Genomic DNA, 15,356 nt, shown 5'->3' with positions numbered 1-15,356 from the left:
ATTCACCTATAAGTGGGATTATAAGAGTAGCCATGTCATAGAATTTTGAGAATTAAGTACATCAGTAAGTATATTATGTTTAAAATAGCACCTGGTAATATAAGTATTGGCTGTTATTATTTTCTGATAAAAACCAGACCGATCAGACAAGGGGGGTTTATCTGGGAATTACTCGTGCTAGAAAATGGCAATGTTAAATGAATCTCCTCTAAACTGGCATTAAAGTATGTGGATATTGAAGACTGCTTCTGTTAACTTTGTCAAGGAATCTAATAATTGTGATGAAACCTGGACTACATGGAAATATATGGGTAAAATGCCATCAAGAGCTCTATCTTATTCATAACCCATAACTGAGCTATTCTCTGTTTTTATCTGTCAAATTACTAATTACAATTTTCAGTTTAGTTTGGTATATTTGTGACTTGGTAAAAAGCTGGTAATTTAACTGATAAATATATAAATGACTAAAAGTAATCTAAGTGTTTAACAATAAGGGAAACATTTAAGTAAACTACTATATAGCCATTAAAAATACTTCTGAAGAATATTTAGTAAAACAAGAAAATTCTCACAACAGGTTAAGTGCAAATACAAAGCTCTATATCTATGATCAAAATTTCATGTTAGAAATGAGACTATTTTCCCTGTTTGCCAAACTTCATTTGTATTACAGTCAAGATTTTTGCACATTCACACACTCGCATGAACCATGAGTTACTGATTTCCTTTAAACTGAATTTTCAAGTTATTACTATATTTCATGAATATGAGATGCTGAAAAAGTATAAGACATGCTATTATTTTATGTACAACTAAGGAAAACTTGCGCCCAGATAAACTATATGAAGTCAACTTTAAACATCCCAATTTCAAATTAGATAAATGTGAAAAAAGCAGTATCTTAAAGCTAATAAAATACAGTAACCTCTTTAACCTTGTCAAAGCAACGATATCCATGAAATACAAGTTTGGTTGGTTCAGTATATATTTTTTCTAATATATATTAAACACCTAGTTATTAGAGTAAAAAGATTAAAAATATATTTTCATTCATATAATATCACCAGTACACTTACTACATACTTTGTGAATTACTGACCTATATATATGACTAATTACATCATATTCAGTCACATTAAGTTTTAATTGTTATCTACAATGGAACATTCGCCCAATCTACTTTTGAAACTTCAATGCTCACCTTTAAAGTATTTCACAGTTTTAACTCTTAATTCTAAAGTAGCATCTTCATCACATACAAAAATAGTTCGGGGATGCTGCTGGAAAGCTGAAACAGTCCACATGTGATTGACTCCTTCTTCTATTGCTTTGTAGAGAGCAAATGCCTTGTGTGCGCCTGTAATGAGGATCATTACCTGAAAAATCATGAACAATTCTTAAAACACGTTCAAATGACTAAGAAGCTCTATTTTTTAAAACAGAGAATTTAGCACCAATATTTTTCTGAGGATTGAAATAAAAATAAATAGCTCCATATTTCTTCATAGTCCAAGATTATTTATTTCTACTCTTTAAGGTAATAGGCAAGCACAAAGTAAACAAAGTAAAATAGTATCTTGTAATGGAGTATTACTAAATATACCATAATGCCTATGATATTTAACACATACAATAGTGATGTGCAGAAGAAACCTGGGAGAATAAAGAGAAAGAAACAGGCTGTTTTGTAAAAGCAGAGTTACATAAATTACATAACCAGGAATGATTTACCAAATTGCTCTAGTCCAGATAAGTAATAGATATTACTTTGGAAAAGCAAAGGACTCTAAAACAATAGATATTTTAAAAGTAATCTAGAGTCTGAAGACTGTTCACTGAATAGATTCTATATAAAGCTATTTTGGAACAAAACTAGATTTAAAGAAGGATTCAGAATCTACTTAAATATAGGAACTATCCTTTTTTTCTCTTAAGACTCATATGTGTTACATAATTGAGACCCATCCTTAGGTACAGAAAACCCAAGCTCTTGGTCCCAAATCCCTAATAGCCTATGAGATAATTCAAAGAACATGTGCAAAAGTGATTAAGTGTACAGATGTCTTAAAGAATCATTTAACATTTTTAGCAGTAACTCAATCCTATTTTACAAGTTAAAAGTTTACAAAATAAACCTTTAAACATTTTTTCTCTTTACAATTGTTAACTAAAAAATGAATGTTAAGGTGGTTATAATTCTAAAATATCTATAATGACGTAAAAATTCTATATTTCATATTTTATTGCCAGACCTTCTAAAACATGGAGGAAATTAAAGATTAATAAACCAGATATTACTGTATTTCTTTTATCAAGATTCACTACTTTTCATTTTGGAGCTATATCTTGAAAAATATCAAAGCCCAAAAATGCATTTAAAATGCATATGAATTTCTACTGTTTTTATTGATACTTCTTATTCTTAAGTATAGAAATCTCAGTTCAATGAAGAATTAATATGCCTATAATTAAAGACATTTTTAAATTAAAACCACCTATAATTAAAAGCACCTATGATTAAAAGCATTCTTTTAAACATTAAAAATGCTTGATATAATAAAGTAAGCACAACACTGATTAGTGGCTTTATTAATTAGTTTTCCTTATTGGAAATTAAAGACACAGGAGTTAAAACAACAACAACAAAATATTTAAGTTCTTTGCCCTGTCTTCTATTCAGCATCTTTGGAATTAGAACCCAAGAATCAGGGTCCCTCAAGTGATTATTATGCAATCTGGCATAAATCCTTATACTAGCATTTGGAAAGTCTGTTTAAAGCAACTTTAACACTATTAAATGGGAATATGTAGTGATAATTGCATGATAGATATTTATTGAAATGGACATTATTTCATTTCAGGAGTTTTAAGATGATTTGGTGGTTTCAAAGTTAAACACTGAACATAGCACTTTCTATGAATCATCTCATTTAACTCCTCAAAACAACAGCATGAGAATAAATACTATTCCTATTTTCCTATTTTATAAACTGAGGCACAGATACTCAGTACCTTGCTGAAGGTCTTGGTAAGGCTACTATATAAACAAGAAGTCTGATTCCAGCAACCACATCCTTAACAACTACAATAAGACATATATAACCTTTAATTGAGAATTATGAAGACATATCTGGAGAATCAGGAATTGAAAAACATTGTTCTCATAATGTAATCTGATGTTGCTAATGTGATCATTTCTACTCTATCTGTTCCACTATTTTCAAGGAATAAGAATAAATGTGAACAAGATTTAAGAGTAGCTCCTGTCTGAAACCAAGCCTTTAAGGATAAGCAGAAAAGGGGGCATTTCAGACAATTATGGGTGGTCAATGAAAAGCTAGAAATTTGGTAAGGCTGAACCATAGGGTAATGAATGGAAGTGGCTAAAAACTGACTGAAATTTGAATATGAGTCTTTTCATGCCAAACAAAGGGGCTGGATATCATCTTGTGATGAAGTAGCAGGGAATCAGAGACTCATTACATACACAAGTAATAACTAAATTATGTTTTTTTTTTTTTTTTAAATTGGGCTGTAATATAGAGAATGGGATAGGTAAAGAAAGGAGATAGGCATGAAGTTTACGATGGGTTTGCAATAATCCTAAAAAATAAAAACTGATATAGACCAGAAGTAAGGCAGTTCTGATGAGAGCTGGTCCCTTAATTTATCTCTAAGTTAAATGGTGGAATGTAGTGACTGATAAGATGTGAAGAAGCCTAAATGACACAAGTTTCAAGCTCAGATAATTTTCATGGAGAGTGTTTCTATTCACCAAGGGAGGCAAAGACAATTTTGGTAAAAGATGAATTTTGAACAATTAAAGGAGTCACTTGAAGATATGAATTCTGCAGCTTCAGAAAAAGAACTGGCTAAAGATTGGTAGTTATCACTGTATTGAACACAGTTGATCTTTCTGGAATAGTACTAAACCTGCTGAGAAGAGTATTACAAAGTGAGACTGCTATTGATGTGTTAATTAAACAAACAAACAAAAACATGCACACAAAGAGGTCACTGAAAAGACTGCCCCAAAGTATGCATAAGGAATATACAGTGCTAGGATGAGAACCCAAGGCAGATGGAGGACTGACTGGGAAACAATGGGTCAGAAAGGAAGAAGAATAGTAGTTTTATGACAGAAGAAATAGGAATAGATGATGAAAAAGAGGCCCAGTAGGATAAGACTTGTAAAAGGATGATGGTTTTAACAGTTAAGAAATCATTGGTGATGTCTCATATTCAGTAAGTCAACAAAATCAAAAGTGGATTTTTAAGTTTTAATGGTCATCACAAAAATAAATATTCAAATTATTATATATAACAATTTTAAAGATGCTACAACAGTTAAAAACAATTTTGTGTCTTTTCTTTTTGAAACATCAAGGTTGTATATTGTCACCCTGCTTATTTAACTTATATGCAGAGTACATCATGAGAAACGCTGGGCTGAAAGAAGCAAAAGCTGGAATCAAGATTGCTGGGAGAAATATCAATAACCTCAGATATGCAGATGACACCACCCTTCTGGCAGAAAGTGAAGAGGAACTCAAAAGCCTCTTGATGAAAGTGAAAGTGGAGAGTGAAAAAGTTGGCTTAAAGCTCAACATTCAGAAAACAAAGATCATGGCATTTGGTCCCATCACTTTATGGGAAATAGACGGGGAAACAGCGGAAACAGTGTCAGACTTTATTCTTTTGGGCTCCAAAATCACTGCAGATGGTGACTGCAGCCATGAAATTAAAAGACGCTTACTCCTTGGAAGGAAAGTTATGACCAACCTAGATAGCATATTCAAAAGCAGAGACATTACTTTGCCAACAAAGGTCTGTCTAGTCAAGGCTATGGTTTTTCCTATGGTCATGTATGGATGTGAGAGTTGGACTGTGAAGAAGGCTGAGTGCCGAGGAATTGATGCTTTTGAACTGTGGTGTTGGAGAAGACTCTTGAGAGTCCCTTGGACTGCAAGGAGATCCAACCAGTCCATTCTGAAGGAGATCAGCCCTGGGATTTCTTCGGAAGGAATGATGCTAAAGCTGAAACTCCAGTACTTTGGCCACCTCATGCAAAGAGTTGACTCATTGGAAAAGACTCTGATGCTGGGAGGGATTGGGGCAGGAGGAGAAGGGGACGACAGAGGATGAGATGGCTGGATGGCATCACTGACTCGATGGACGTGAGTCTGGGTGAACTCTGGAAGTTGGTGATGGACAGGGAGGCCTGGTGTGCTGTGATTCATGGGGTCGCAAAGAGTCGGACATGACTGAGTGACTGAGCTGAACTGAACTTTTTGAAATTACCTTAAAAATATAAGCATTACCTTAAATCTCAGTAAAAATCAATTTTAATACTTCGAGGGTAAATTTGGCTTTTGTCAAACAGCCAAAAGTTAGTAAAAATCAGATCTGATAGGTTAGGGAGATAGCCAAGCTGTGGATAGAACCAACCTGTCTAAAATGAATTATGGGCAAAAATAACTCATTTAAACTGTTTCTAACAGTAACTGAATAATATATGTGACAGGCAATGTACTATGTTAGACATACATAACCCAATAACGCTTGGAGATTATAAATTAGTGAGGAAAAGATATTAAACAACTAAACACAAAAAACAATTGTAAACTGCAAAAAGTGTTATAAAGAACAGTACAGTAAAACAGAATAAAAGTAATTTTGATTATGAGGATTATGGTCAGAAGAGGGAGCTCTGAAAGCTGAAAAGTGGTGCTATTTTAGTTAAGCAAGGACTACAAAAAGTATAACATTTCACAATTAACATCAGTGTAAGGCCTCAAGGTAAGAAAGGAGTGAAAACTGAGGGCAGTGACCTCTGTGGTTCACGATCTAGTAGATAATTCCTAAGTCTTAAGAAATCTGTAATAACTCACAGGTGTCACTTCCAACATGTGTATGGAAGGTCCTCATTATCTGAGCTGCCTAAATGTGAAGATACTCATTGATGCACTGAAGACTTAATCTCCCAGTCAAACCTACTTTCCACTCAACAGAGGCATGCCCCACACATGGATCCAAATTTTACATGTACTTGCAGTTATTGGAAACAACATTGAAGAATAATTCACATCAGAGTTAAAACTACTAGCAGATGAAAATCTATACACATTAAGCTCATTAAAATTGAAGATAAGCAAATCATTAAGTATAATCATGTGATACTTCTTTCAAAAGAATGTTATGAAAAATCTAGCGGCATTATTTACAATAGCCAAGACAACAAGAACAACCCAAGTGTGCATCAGCAGAGGGTTGGTGTAAGAAGATGTGGCTTGAGTGTACACACACACACACACACACAAATATTACTCAGCTATTAAAAAAAAATGAAATGGTGCCATTTGCAGTAACATGGATGAACCTAGAGAATATCGTACTAAGTGAAGTAAGTCATACAGAGAAAGACAAATATAGGACTCATATGTGGTGCTAAAAAATAATACAAGTGAATCTATATAAAACAGAAACAGATTCACAGACACAGAAAACAAATTTATGGCTACCCAAGGGAAAGGGGGATAAATTAGAAATATGAAATTAAAAGACACAAACTATGTAACAAGGACTTACTCTATGTAGAAATGATCTGAAAAAAAAAAAAAAAAAATATATATATATATATATATATCCGAACTGAATCACTTTGCTGTACACTGGAAACTAGTACGATATTGTAGGTCAACTATACTTCAATTAAAAAAAAAAAGAATGATATATGATAAAGCATTAAAGCCCTTAGGAAAATGATGAAGCCCTAGTTTTGTCATAATTTTCTCTATAATCATGCTGGGAATAAATACTATGAAGTGAATGGCATCATGTAATTTTGTTGGAAAACATGAACAAAAGAAAAAAATGTCTGAAATAACTCTCTCTTCTAAGAATTAGTGTAAGAATTGCATTATAACTTAAATCTTGCTAAATATAAGAATCTTTTCCTGTAACTCTCAGTTTTATATTTTAGAACTGAGATTGCTCTGAATTATTTTCAATTTATTTACTAGGAAAAAGGTGTTTTTCATAAACCAATTATTATTTTCACATGAAAAACTCCTACATTCTGAATGACAGTTCTGTTTATGTATTCAAGCCTAGATATATTTATATCAAGATCAGTTACTTATTCACCATATGTCGTCGATACTCTTTCCCTTGAACCTATCCAATCCTGCTGCCAGAAAGGGATGGAGTTTTGAGGTTTCCATATAATTTAACTACTTATAATCATGAGCTGACTATAATTTGGTCTGTTATTCTCAGGGCAGGAAATAAAAGATGAATTAAAAACTAAAAATATAAGAGTCTACTGTTCAGAACTCTTACCTTCTTAAACATACCAAATTTAGAACAGATCACATCTTAGAGGGGTTCTTTATCCACTGGAAACCAACTAAGCTATGCTTCTACAGTCAAGAAGCACATGACACTAAATTACTTTCAGCCTCCCAAAGCAGTTTAATGTTAATTAGAACTGCATCTTTCCTGTAACAAGTCCTTTTATATAAAGTGTGATGTTAGGACCTCAAATTGTGAAACAGGAAGAGGCAACTGAAGCAGTACCTCCAAAGAGGTGGTGCCTAATTTTTAATTTCCAGCTCCAAAGACTTAATTTACTTGAATTCTAAACATGGCAATGAGCCTGACAGCAATTACTGAAAGCTAAACAACAATTTATATTGCAAATATGATTAAATCAAAACATCACTTATTTGACAACATAGTTTCTCCAAAATCTACAAACATCAAAGGAAAAACATCAAAGAACATTTAATTCTTACTTCTCTAGCATCCATCACTGTCCCCACACCAACTGTTAGAGCCATAGTTGGCACTTTTGATAAATCTCCGTCAAAATATTTAGCATTTGCCAAAATGGTGTCCATTGCTAGAGTCTTTAATCTTGTTCTTGATACTAAACTGGATCCTGGCTCATTGAAAGCAATATGACCATCTGGACCAATTCCTTTCAAAAGAAATACATACATACACACATATACACATAAGTAAATAAGGTTTCTCACATAAAGTAAATAAGTTTTCTCAAAGTTAAACGTGATTTTAAGACCAAAGAAATAGTCATAAACACACTTACCTTATTTTATCTGACAGCTGAATTTCTAATGCTGCAGTAAGATATCTGTTCCTATATTTGATTCAACAAGTATTTCAATGTTTTCCATATGCTTAGCATTGAGCTAGCATGATTCTAATAGCAAAATTAAGTATCACTTTATATTAGAATAATACTTTATAGTGTATAAAGCATTTTCACATGCATCATCTCAACATCAGACATATTTAACAATCTTGTAATAGAGTCAGATTATGCATATCTATTTACCTCATCTCCCCCACCTATTTTTTAAACTCAAAGGAAACTGATGCTCAAGGATAATATATAACTTGTTCAAGGTAATAATTTAGTAAATAACTAAGACAAAACTCAGTCTAAATCTTCTGATTCCTAACCTAGTAGTCTTTATAGTCACACTTTAACTTGCTTGCTTCTTAGTCTAGATAGGGCAATTAACTACAGAACCTCTCTATAGTACAGTTTATAAAATGTCTACATTGGACAAGTTATTATCTAAGGCAATAGTTTTCTTCAAACTTTTTTTGACTGTAACCTATAGCAAGAAATACATTTGACATTGCAATCTAGTACACATATAAATACAATTAAAATAAGAACCGCATGAAATACTTACTCTTACTAGGAGTCATTCAAGCTACTTTTGATTCCATTCCATTTCATTTACAAAAGGGAAATGCTGAATGTGACTGACCATACTGATTTCATTAGCTAATAATCTGTGACTACCACAATTTGAAAACACTACTTTGAGGAGATCTACTACCAGCTCTAATACTCAAAACTGTCTCTAAAATATAGGTAAGAATATGATATTTCTTATTTGAAGGAAACTGGAGATAAATCTTTTTATAAAATTAAGAATCTTTCTGTGTTGTTATTACTAAATCAAGTTTTACATACATGGACCCTACTTGCTAGTCAGATTTCTGGCAACTTCAATCAAAAAATAAACCCACAAGTTCTCTGGGTCAAAATATCTGTCATATTTATATTCTGCATATTTAATGATACACAACCCACTCCAGTGTTCTTGCCTGGAGAATCCCAAGGACGGCAGAGCCTGGTGAGCTGCTGTCTATGGGGTCGCACAGAGTTGGACACGACTGAAGTGACTTAGCAGCAGCAGCAGCAGCAGCAGGTGTATCTTATTGATTCTTAATACATAATTCTAAAACTTTTCCACAGGCTACAACAAGGTAAAATATGACAAAGAGTAACCTGGTTTTGAAGGAAGAAAGAAATGAAAACCTTAGGAAGCAGGTATCAACTTATTTAGTCGCTAAGTCATGTCCAGCTCTTTGCAACCCCATGGACTGCAACAAGCCAGGATCTTCTCTCTGTGGGATTTCCCAGGCAAGAATACTGGAGAGGGTTGCCAATTCCTTCCCCAGGGGATCTTCCCAATCCAGGGATGGAACCCACATCTCCTGCATTGGAAGGCAGGTTTTTTACTACTGAACTACCAGGGAAGTCCAAGATACGAACTACCAAAGCACAATGCGTGCTAAGTTGCTTCAGTCGTATCCGACTGTTTGCAAACCCACAGACTGTAGCCTGCCAGGCTTCTCTGTCCATGGGCTTCTCCAGGCAAGAATACTGGAGTGGTTTGCCATTTCCTCCTGCAGGGGATCTTTCCAACCAAGGGATCAAACCTGGGCCTCTTACGTCTCCTGCATTGGCAGGAAGGTGCTTTATCACTAGCACCAGCTGCAAAGCCGTTAATCTAAGGGAATCTTTAGTAATACAGGATTAACTTTTAATCTAGTATATAAAGCCCAGACCTATATGTGGTTAATATGCATGCTTTGTTTCCACTATTAAGTATGTATGTGCTTGGGAATTTTAAACCATAGATATCTCTCTCTCTCTAGATTTGTAAAACTGTTCTGCCTTTCCTCTTCAGTATAAATCTGCACACTTTTATTTATTTTTCTCTATAGAGGAAAAGATAGAAATAGGAAAACAAAGAGTTCCAGAAAAAATAGAAGTCCTCCAAGATCAATTCTAGTGGTCTCACTGGTGATTTGAGTCATACAGAAGTGTACAGCAAAGCTGAAATTAACCACAAAGGCTCATGATGGAGAGGAGTCAATACAGCCCCTTAATGACCACGAGTAATTACCAAAAATTGAACTTCGGGATATAAAACTGTATTTTTTAAATATTCAGAATTTTTTATAAAGCTTTATCAAATTTTCTTTAAAATAATCATCAATTCTAAAAACCATGCTTAATTCTTATTCAGTCTTTGAGTCTATACTAAGATATCAACACCCTTATGAAACATCCCTAAAACCTCTGAGTCCGAGTTGTGTGTCTTCCTTGTGTCTATAGTTCTGTGGGCTAGAAGGTAAACTTCATGAAAGTAAAGACTTTTTTTTCACTACTATATCCTGATATTTAGAACACATGACACATAGAAGGCCCTCCATAAGTAACAGATGAATAAATGAAAGGAGGCTGGTATTCTTTGGTATGTTCAGTATAGTTTTTTCCTCCTCCTTCCCTTCTCTGATCCCCCTACAACAGGGCCTAGATCAATTATAACACCCTATATCTCATCTCTTTTAGGCAGAACTATAGTGGTCTAGAGATAAGTACTTGTGCTAAGCTGAAACAATCAGAATTTCTCTCTAGAAATCTGAAATTTGACCAAGGGATACAAAAAGAAAGAAGTCATCTAGAGCTGAGGCATTTGATGATAGCACTGCAGGAGAGGCTCAGGTGAGTCCTTGCTTCGGTGATCTGAGGCTCTTGGTTCTTGTTCTTCTAAAGACGTATTTTTTCAACTCTAGTATCAATTCTGTGAATTACTCCAGAATCATCCCAATAAACTCACTTTTGGTCCCATTAGCAGATTATAGTTACTTGCAAATCAAAGAATCTAATCATGTAACCAAAGTAGAGGGTTAAAATCTTCCCATCATCTTTTAATTTTACCTTTTAAGCACAAATTATCTTAAGATCATTTTAAAGTTAATAATGCATTTAGAATCTATTTATAGATTTCCATGTTTGTGTATTTTATTGTTGGATCAGAAATTGCATGATACACCTTATTCTTTCTCCCAACACTCTCTCGTCAGAGGAATTTCTGGGAGTGTATTTTTCCTCCTTTCTCCTATCTATAGAGGGACAGGAAACTCTTGCTCCATTTCCTAGGAGTGAGCTATGGTGGGTTACTCTGCAGCTCTTCTCTGGTCGTCTTATTTCCAATTCAGAGGGGAGAAGTAGGCAACCCCATTCTAGCCTCAAGCCCAACCTGCCATCTCTAATTCAACTTTACCTTCAATAAGGCTGATATTTTGATCCCATTTGGCTCAGTTCTTAGTGTTTTTATTAACCAAACCCTGGAACAAAAGAAGGGTAAGTGGTAAGACCCAGATACCAAGCCTCATCTTGAAAATCCAATGATAACAACCTAGATCAACAAAGGCAAAGAATCAAATGAGATTCTTTCATGAGACACATCCAGTAATGGGGTATTCCAAACAGGGAAAAGTCCAAAGAACATGTAATAAGCCAACTCTTCATTCTCTACATACTATGTCCCTTGGATGATAAATACGAACTGTCAGACCCTGGACTGGCCCATGACTACAGTGAAGGTGTTAATGGAAGAGGAAAGGAAATCTTAGATTCGGTTTTGTTTTTTTTTGCAAGGGGAGAACTAGAGGAAGTTTAAGACAAAAATTGGTTAAAAAACAATATTAAGTCATTTTTAGTAGTAAGAGTCATTAATAAACAAATAATTATGATTATGTGCTATTAGTTTCAAAGGGAGAACTAAGGTGGGTTATTTGAGGAAATGCACCAAAAAATTTAGCTAAAAAGAAACAAGAAGTGACTTAAAGCTATGAGGAAAAAGGAAAGTTCTACTAGAAGTATCTGAAAAGCAAAACTAAACGCTAAACATTACATTAAGCTAAAATATTTTCTGGAAAGTAGGCAAAGGGAAAAAATGGACTTAAAGAGTTCTTATCAAGTTTTTCCCCCCAGTAAATTCTATTTCCTGGCATTAAGATGCCAAAGGATTTGTCTCAAGAAGCCTTTTGTAAGATCAATGAATTAACAGGAAAAAATAAGCCCTCCATTAAAGTAAAAAAATACTATTTATGTTATCCATGTAGTAATTTTTTAATACTGAAGTTTTAATAACTGCTGTATCATTTTGTATAATGGTATGAGTGAAAAGTCGCTCAGTCATGTCTGACTCGTTGTGACCCCATGGACTGACTATACAGTCCATGGAATTCTCCAGGCCAGAATACTGGCTGCTGCTAAGTCACTTCAGTCGTGTCCGACTCTGTGTGACCACATAGACGGCAGCCCACCAGGCTCCCTGGTCCCTGTGCTTCTCCAGGCAAGAACACTGGAGTGGGTTGCCATTTCCATCTCCAATGCATAAAAGTGAAAAGTGAAAGTGAAGTCGATCAGTCCTTTCGGACTCTTAGTGATCCCATAGACTGCAGCCTACCAGGCTCCTCCGTCCCTGGGATTTTCCAGGCAAAAGTACTGGAGTGGGGTGCCATTGCCTTTTCCAAGAATACTGGCGTGAGTAGCTGTTCTCTTCTCGTATAATGGTAAATGAGTGAAAATGCTTCTTGACATAACTAAGATAAACAAGTTAGGTATATTATTTTATAGTAATTTTACCTTATTTTGGTATACAGTATAAAATCTAAAGAATACATCAGTAGTGCACACAAACATTTCAAATGTCTATTGTCTTGCCTTGGTATTGGTAGGTTCAAATGATAATTATCCCAGAATTGAGCCATATGGACAAAACTAGAATGCAAATATTTTCCAGGAATACTGAAGTAATATTAGTAAGTTTTATTTAAAACATAGATATTTTCTATTTTGGAAAGCAAGAGTCTAACTTGAATTCTTGCTCAAATAAAAACCATCCCCTATATTTAAGGCAGTAATTGATATTAGTTCTGCTTGGTAGATAACAATTTCCTCAATGAGAAAAACTTCATTCTTGCCAGATATCCTTAGAGGTAAATCAGTAAAATAGCAGGACATTCAATATGTTAAGAAAAAATTACTTTACAAACTATACCTCAGAGATAAAGAGTAGAGTAACACTTAATGGAATGCCAACTATATACCAAGCACTTCACTAGGCATTTTACACATTATAAGATGGTTAATTCTTATCAATTTTGAAATGGTTAATATTAATCCTATTTTACAAAGGATGAATTATACTTAATTAGTATACTGAACTAATTTACTGAAGTCAATAAATTTCCCAAGATCTTACAGATAGTAGGTGGCCAAAACTGGATGCTAGTTTTTGTCTAACTATAAAATACAATTTTCCTCAAAGGCAACCAAACACCCCAAAAATACCTGACCACCTCAACCATAAGTTAACCTCAATACAGGCCTAATTCATACAATTTTGAGCATCTTCTAATAAATCATAAGACATATCTAGATCTAACATATGTCTACCTCTAGATATCCAGTGTTAATTTAGAGCTCTTAGTATGTCTAGATGAATACTAAAGAATCTGGCAAAAAAAAAATTTTGGGTTTCAGTTTACATGATGTTGTACTATTCAGATGCTGCACTGTGATGACAGAAAATCATACTGTCATTACAAAGGTACAGACTCTTTCACCTCTCTTCCATGGTAGATCAGGAAGACACAATATACACACACATATGTATACGTGGGTGTGTGCGCACACGTGTACATAGACATTTTAAATGGAACTTTATACATTTATTTAGATCTTATTAAGACAATTATAAAGCTCAATTCATACTAGCTAAAGGCTGATGATAAACAAAATCTGACATTCTAGACACATTTCTTGGTGAAATGAAGCCATTTAATGGTCAGTAGAAAAATGTTAAAATCCACCTGTACCATATGCAAACTTTTAGAGATTTAATGCTGTAATTTGATAAGAAACCTGGGTTGTAATTTTAAAGAAACAGTAAAAGAATAAGAGTATCATTTAGGAAAAGAAACACATCATTCCTTTTCTAAGATGTGGTAAAGTGTCAGTTCTAAAGAGGTAATTATAAGACTTCAGCAGGGATTAGGAGCTATTTCTCAAGCCACAATTTAAACAATTCCCCCTGCAACATTCAAATTATTTTTTGATGAATATAAAGTAAAACAGAAATCAATAGCTAAATAAATGGGTATTATAGGCAGTCACAGATGTTCTTTACATTACACAAAGGTAAGTTTTTTTTTTTAAATTTAAAGCACCTAATCCAAGTTCCAACAAATGACTAATGACAAAATGTTTTACGTACCTCCAACAAAAAGATCAATTCCTCCAGCTTCTTTTATTTTCTTTTCAAATGCATCACATTCTGCTTGCAAATCTGTAGCATTCCCATCAAGGATATGAGCATTATTAGGATCTATATCAATATGCTTAAAAAAGTTATTCCACATATAAGAATGGTAGCTTTCAGGATGATTTCTGGGAAGTCCTAAACACAAAGTTAATGAATAAAAATATAACTATTTTCAGAAATAAATCTAAAGTTGACTTTTTTGATTAAGCCACTAATGCTATTTATATAATCTTTCTATGCCATATTCAATTTAAAAGCATTTTTATATGGAATAAATGCTTATTATGTCAGGCATTATTTTAACCACAGTAAATGTATGTATTAACTCAATGTGTACAACATCTGTGGAAATACTAGTATGAATCTCACTTTATAGATGAACAGAAACACTGAAAAGCTAAGTCACTTTCCCAGGGTCAGGGAGCTCATGGAGGTGCTGGAACATAGAAATCTAGTTCATGTGCATTTAATCACTATATTCCACTTTTCAAATATAAAATTTAACCAGTAAGATTGATTTATGTCTTAAAATTCAATATAAATTAAGGGGCTGCTGCTGCTAAGTCGCTGCGGTAGTGTCCGACTCTGTGCGACCCCATAGACGGAAGCCCAGCAGGCTCCTCCGTCCCTGGGATTCTCCGGGCAAGAATGCCGGAGTGGGTTGCCATTTCCTTCTCCAATGCATACATGCACGCTAAGCCACTTCAGTCGTGTCTGACTCTATGTGACACTATGGACAGCAGCCCAGCAGGCTCCTCTGTCCACAGGAGTCTCCAGGCAAGATACTGGAATGACTTGCCATTTCCTTCTCCAAATTAAGTGGTTACACAACTGAAATCTTTGTCCATTTTCCTCTTCTGTTATTTCTATTTGCATGCAAGGTATACTTAACTACGACGGTTC

General features: G+C 34.3%; 2 protein-coding genes across 6 annotated transcripts in view; one reads left to right on the top strand and one right to left on the bottom strand.

Annotated features, from left to right (window-relative positions):
• Positions 1 to 15,356, top strand: part of GUF1 (GTP binding elongation factor GUF1) — a 61,053-nt gene that overhangs the window by 36,891 nt on the left and 8,806 nt on the right. Inside the window, exon 16 of one of the 3 annotated variants that reach the window (XM_044945915.2) lies at positions 4,391 to 4,452. The exons of the other annotated variants lie outside the window; for them this stretch is intronic. Coding sequence (XP_044801850.2) covers positions 4,391 to 4,418 — 28 coding nt within the window. The 3' untranslated portion in view covers positions 4,419 to 4,452. Of the gene's footprint in view, positions 1 to 4,390; positions 4,453 to 15,356 lie in introns of those variants that run through there. 3 annotated transcript variants of the gene reach the window in all.
• The window catches only part of GNPDA2 (glucosamine-6-phosphate deaminase 2), a 30,326-nt gene that overhangs the window by 6,439 nt on the left and 8,531 nt on the right, over positions 1 to 15,356 (bottom strand). For all 3 annotated transcript variants that reach the window (XM_006078743.4, XM_044945920.2, XM_025290104.3), the window contains exons 4-6: positions 14,406 to 14,588; positions 7,800 to 7,984; positions 1,205 to 1,379 (exon numbers count right to left, since the gene is read on the bottom strand). In XM_006078743.4, the coding sequence (XP_006078805.2) occupies positions 1,205 to 1,379; positions 7,800 to 7,984; positions 14,406 to 14,588 (543 nt within the window). The remainder of the gene's footprint in view (positions 1 to 1,204; positions 1,380 to 7,799; positions 7,985 to 14,405; positions 14,589 to 15,356) is intronic.

The sequence above is a fragment of the Bubalus bubalis genome, chromosome 7 (assembly GCF_019923935.1).
Source record: "Bubalus bubalis isolate 160015118507 breed Murrah chromosome 7, NDDB_SH_1, whole genome shotgun sequence".
In the NCBI taxonomy this organism is placed as follows: Eukaryota; Metazoa; Chordata; class Mammalia; order Artiodactyla; family Bovidae; genus Bubalus; species Bubalus bubalis.
Note: the sequence above shows the minus strand (reverse complement) of the source record. Positions and strands in the feature narration are given on the sequence as shown.